General features: G+C 54.3%; 1 protein-coding gene across 1 annotated transcript; it reads left to right on the forward strand.

Annotated features, from left to right (window-relative positions):
- The first annotated feature begins 2,232 nt into the window (after positions 1-2,232).
- LOC128948310 (olfactory receptor 14J1-like) lies at positions 2,233-3,248 on the forward strand. The gene has a single exon (XM_054292969.1). It carries the CDS (start codon positions 2,248-2,250, stop codon positions 3,178-3,180), a length of 933 nt encoding a protein of 310 aa, XP_054148944.1. The 5' UTR covers positions 2,233-2,247; the 3' UTR covers positions 3,181-3,248.
- The last annotated feature ends 2,592 nt before the right edge of the window (positions 3,249-5,840 follow it).

Raw genomic sequence — 5,840 nt, forward strand, 5'->3', positions numbered from 1 at the left:
ACTGACAAAGCCTCTCCAGGAACTAATTAAAACAGATAATTGGAGGTCTAGGATTGCACAAAGCTCTCAGAGACTCCAAGGCAAAAGCCAAACCCAAAGTCCTTTCAAAAATCTGCAGTCCCTGGGAGCATTAAGGAGCCCCCAGGGCCATTGCTGAGCAAGGCTCCCCAGGGACTCCTTCCAGCAGATCCTTGAGGCCACTGGGATGTGGGCTAGGGGGGGATGCTGAGGGCAGGACAAGGGGCTGACAGTGCCCAGCCTGGCTGGGGCTGCGCCAGGAGGCCCCAGTGCCTCAGGACAAGGTGTCTCCTCACAGCCCTTGGTGGCACAGACTCTGCTGTGCCCCAGGGCACCAAGACTTGGCTCCTCTTTGTCCCCACCTGTCATCACTTCCTCCAGTTTTCTGCTCTGCCTGGGGCCTGAGGACACTTTGTCAGTCGTTAACCTCAGTGGGACCCATTAAATATCCAAGAAAATTTGGAGTTGGATTCTGACTTGGAGTTCTGGAGAGGTTTCTTCAGCTCCCTCTCAGGGACTGATGTTCAGGGTGTCAGCACAAAGCCCCAGAGGCTCATTAAAGTCCTTGTGCTGTGTCGGTGCTGCTGAGCTGGGCTGGGCTCCTGGCACAGAGGCAGCTCCTGGTAACCAAGAAGAGTTTCAAAAGCACATTTCTCTTGATGAGCAGCTCTTCTGCCAGCCCAGCAGGGCCGGGGCACTGCCTGCAGCCACCCTGAGCACAGCACAGAGGCACAGAGAGCTTCAATCAGTCAGGGCTGGGAAGGTGCTGAGAAGTGCCTGGGGCAGAATCACTGCCAGCCCTTGGCACAGGAACCTCTGGCTGCAGGACAATGCAGCTGCAGCTCCTGGAGCCATCTCCTAAAGCTGGAACATCCCAATGCCTGCAGACTCTGTGAGTACAACTCTGGGTATTTCTGGTGCAGGGGAGGTGAAATGCTTGTGAAGGTCTAAAATGCTGAGGGGTTCTGATCAGTCATAGAATATTTCCAAGACAAAGATTTTGACAAAAATAAGGATATTTCCTAATACTTTGTACTCAGTTTCCTACTAGTGGAGAATCGCAGGAAGGAGAGATAAATATTAAAGGTTGATTATGAATTTTGACAAATTCCTGAGACATCTAAATGGTTACTTTTAGTGATCAATAAGTTCACAGAGATTTGGGGTCTGTGAGTGCTGGCAAGGAGTGATCAGGCACAGGGAAACACCTGCAGGAGGGAAATCTGCAGGAAGCAGAGAGAAGATCAGGCAAGGAGAGAAAACAAATCCCTGCAATGCTGTGGCAGGGAGAGTTTAGAGATATCCACAGGATCCCCTCCAGTGCAGCCCCTCCCTCTGAACAAGCCCCCTCCCTCCTGTGCCCCCAGCCAAGCCTCTGCCCTCAGGGCTGGGGCTTCAAGGCGTGCAGCCCCTCCTGTGCAGGCAGAGCTTCAGCAGAGCCATGGGGCAGCTCTGCAGCCCCGGGCCCAGTTCCCTCTGCAGAGCACAGGGCTGGGAGCAGCTGCCCTGCACTGGGGGCTCTGGCAGGGGGCACAGCTGGCTCAGGGTGACGCTGTCCCCAATGCCCAGCTCTAGGCAATGCTATCAGTGCAGCCAGGGAAGGAGCTGCATCTTCCTCCATCCAATGCCATCATAAGGACACTTGGGAGTCTCCCTGAGATTTCAGTCCAAGCTGGGATCTTCAATCCAGGGTGAAAACCTGTCCTAGAGCATCTCTGAGTTATGAGATTGATGGGGAAAGGCAGAGGTGTTGTGACACAGAAAATGCTGCTGGGTTGGTGAAATGAGCAAAGTGAGTCCTTGGCTACAAATGTGGAGCTGGGCTGTGGTGGATGCATCTGCTCCCAGGAGTAGGTGGGGGCATTTTAAGGGAAGCATAAGAAACTGGTCACCTTCCACCTGAGAAAGTTTAAAGCCCAAAGAAACTCTGAACAGGTCAGAATGACAGACCATCTCTCCTCAGTCTGCATTCATCATCTTGACCCAGGGAACTCACTCTGTTCTCCCTGAGGGCCTCAGACATGCTTATGGTTTGATATCCAAAACTACCAGCAGAGACATGGGGGGAGCTTATAAAGAAAACCTCAGAACTCTTAAACATTAAAGACCATGTCTTTGTGTTACAGAGGAGAATGTATGGGAAATGGCCTTGATTTTGTTTACAGGTACCTCCCCTAAGTCTTTACTGTCCTTTCTCCATGAACAGGTCCCCAGGTGCAGCCCCAGCAAATGTCCAACAGCAGCTCCATCAGGCACTTCCTCCTGCTGGCATTGGCAGACACGCGGCAGCTGCAGCTCCTGCACTTCTGCCTCTTGCTGGGCATCTCCCTGGCTGCCCTCCTGGGCAACGGCCTCATCATCAGCGCCGTAGCCTGCAGCCACCACCTGCACACGCCCATGTTCTTCTTCCTGCTCAACCTGGCCCTCAGCGACCTGGGCTTCATCTGCACCACTGTCCCCAAAGCCATGCACAATTCCCTCTGGGACACCAGAACCATCTCCTACACTGGATGTGCTGCTCAGCTCTTTTTCTTTCTGTTCTTCATTGGAGCAGAGTTTTATCTGCTGACCATCATGTGCTATGACCGCTACGTGTCCATCTGCAAACCCCTGCACTACGGGACCCTCCTGAGCAGCAGAGCTTGTGCCCACATGGCAGCAGCTGCCTGGGCCAGTGCCTTTCTCAATGCTCTGGTGCACACAGCCAATACATTTTCCCTTCCCCTATGCCATGGCAATGCCCTGGGCCAGTTCTTCTGTGAAATCCCACAGATCCTCAAGCTCTCTTGCTCACAGTCCAACCTCAGGGAACTCGGGCTAATTGCTGTTAGTGTGTGTTTGGTATTTGGCTGTTTTGTGTTCATAGTTTTCTCCTATGTGCAGATCTTCAGAGCTGTACTGAGGATCCGCTCTGAGCAGGGACGGCACAAAGCCTTTTCCACCTGCCTCCCTCACCTGGGTGTGCTATCCGTGTTTATCAGCACAGCCACATTTGCCTATTTGAAGCCTCTCAACATTTCCTCCCCATCCCTGGATCTGGCCCTGTCAGTTCTGTACTCAGTGGTGCCTCCAGCCCTGAACCCCCTCATCTACAGCCTGAGGAACCAGGAGCTCAAGGCTGCAGTGTGGAGACTGATGACTGGATGGTTTCAGAAATATTAAACTGCTGGGCAATATCTGCAAATAACTTGTAATCAACGTCATCTTTGCTACTTCTTTTTGGCTTAACTGTGGAGGTTCTTTTCCTTTGTTTTATGTTTAAATATAGTCCAGAAAAAATGCCATTGTTTCTGCCATTTTCATTTTTTTTTTCTCTCCAACTTGCCTGTGGCCACAGACTGTGTCAATGAGGGGCTGCACTCTGGGTGACTTTAAAGGAAATAAAGGACTTCCCAGTAGAGTTTTCTGCAGAGATGCCTTTTGTTGCCTTCTCTGGAGCTGCAGCAGCAATGTCTGTGTGCAGAGCTGGGGGCAGATCACTGCTGGCCCAGCAGCTGTGCCGAGCCGCAGCGGCAGCACTTGGTGTTGCCAGTGCTGCTGCCGTGGCCCTGCCCTGCTGCCCTGGTGGCCCTGGTGTTGCTGTAGGGCCTGAGTGCTCTCGGGACCGGGCACAGTCCTGGGGGTTGCAGTGCCAGGGCTGCAGCAGGGACAGGCCATGGGCACTGCTGGGGCAGCGCTGACGCCTCAGGCGAGGCCCTGGGGGCTCCAGGCTCCTTGCCCAGGCTCTCTCAAGAACATGGCCAGGCCAATGCTCAGCACAGAAAACCCCCGTGAGCAGCCCCAGGCTGGCTGCGGGCAGGCTGGGGGCAAACAGCATGGCTGGGGCTCTGCAAGGGCCCTGGGGCAGACGGGAAGCAGCAGCAGAGCAGGGGCTGATCCATCCCCAGTGTGCTGCACAGCCCAGGGCAGCGTCCCAGAGTGTCCTGATGGAGCTGCCAACAACATCCCCCCTCTGCAGCCCTGGCCTCTCCCCCAGCTCACACAGGTGCCCCATCCTTGCAGGCACACACACAGCAGCACTGGCTCAGCAGCCCCTGTTTGCATTGCACACAGCAGGGGGAGCACCCCCATGCTGTTGGTGTGGGGACATGAACCTGAGGGAGCACAAATGCCATCAGCCCCTGGGGCCAGCAAGGGCTGGGGGACACCAGGGAAATCACTCAGCTTTGTCCTGGCCTCTGCAGTCAGCCAGAAAGTTTGTTCCCATCAGCTGGGGGTTTCCTGTCCCACTGCAGATGCTGTTGCTCAGAGCCAGGGCTGCGTGGCAGCCACCCCTAAACAGCCCTGATCATTTCCTCTGCTTCACCTTTGATTTCTCTCCTCTTTCTTGTTCCAGATTTCTTCCTCCTGCCCAGCACTGTTCTCTCCCCTTCAAACAGCCCATCCCTGTATGCCCTTTCCTCTCTGGCCCCACTCCCCATTGCAGTTCCTGATTTGGCACCATGGGAATGTCCCTTGGGGAGCAGGATCATCCTACAAGTGCTGCAGGAATTGTCTGCAGGCTCCTGCAGTGCCTGGTGCTGCTCCCTTGCCAGAGGCACCCCAGGCCAGGGGGGCACATCTGGGCTGCTGTGTCTGGCTCTGGGGCTCCCTGTTCTGGGCAGTGAGGAGGAGCTGCAGAGGCTCTGCAGGACTGACAGGATGGGCTTTGGGGCTGGCAGGAGAAGCTGAGGGACCTGGGCTGCTGGAGCTTCTGAAGAGGACGCCCAGTGCTCCTCCTGCAACTGCTCCAAGGGTGGTTCCAGACAGTCAGAGAATCAGCCAGGGTGGAAAAGACCTTGGAGATCATCAAGTCCAACCTGTGCCCTGACACCGCCTTGTCTTCCTGAGCCTCCTCTTCTCCAGGAAAAATAACCCCAGCTCTCTCAGCCTCTCCTCACAGCTCTTGTGCTCCAGACCCCTCCCCAGCCTTGTTGCCCTTCTCTGGACACGCTCCAGCCCCTCCTTGTCCTTCCTAAATTGGGGGCCCAGAACTGGACACAGCACTCGAGGTGTGGCCTCACCAGTGCTGAATGCAGGGGAGCAATCCCTGCCCTGCTCCTGCTGGCCACACCATTCCTGATCCAGCCAGGAGCCATTGGCCTTCTTGTCCACCTGGGCACACTGCTGGCCCATGTCCAGCCTGCTGTCCATCAGTCCCCGCAGGTCCCTTTCTGCCTGGCTGCTGTCCAGCCACTCTGTCCCTAGCCTGTAGCACTGCAGGGGTTGTTGTGGCCAAAGTGCAGGACCCGGCACTTGGACTTATTAAACTTCATCTTATTGGACTCTACCCATCCATCCAACTGTTCCCGGTCTCTCTGCAGAGCCCCCCTACCTTCCAGCAGATGGACACACACTCCCAGCTTAGTTTTGTCTGCAGATTTACTACTGAAAGACTCAACACCCTCATCCATGTTGTCAGTAACAATATTGAACAGGACTGGCTCCAGCAGAGACCCCTGAGGGATACCACTGGTGACTGGCTGCCAGCTGGATGCAGCAGCGTTTGCCACCACTCTCAGGTGTACCATTCACCACCACTCAACTGGCCATCCAGCCAGTTGTAGATGTTTAGTTGATGCCCCTCGTTCTTTCAGAGAATATTAAAAAACTTAATAATTTCGTGGTCTGTAGTGGTGTTCACAGGGGTCCCAGAAGAGGGACGAGAGAAGGATCTGACTCCATGTTTCAGAAGACTAATTTAATATTTTATGATAGATATTATATTAAAACTATACAAAAAGAATAGAAGAAAGGATTTCATCAGAAGGCTTGCAAGCAAAGGAGAAAGAATGGCATGATAACAAAATCCTGTGTGTGACCACGGAGAGACACAGCTGGAC

Source organism: Melozone crissalis, unplaced genomic scaffold (genome assembly GCF_028551555.1).
Source record: "Melozone crissalis strain CALT ecotype California unplaced genomic scaffold, PUWL_Pcris_2 ptg000120l_1, whole genome shotgun sequence".
Taxonomy (NCBI): Eukaryota; Metazoa; Chordata; class Aves; order Passeriformes; family Passerellidae; genus Melozone; species Melozone crissalis.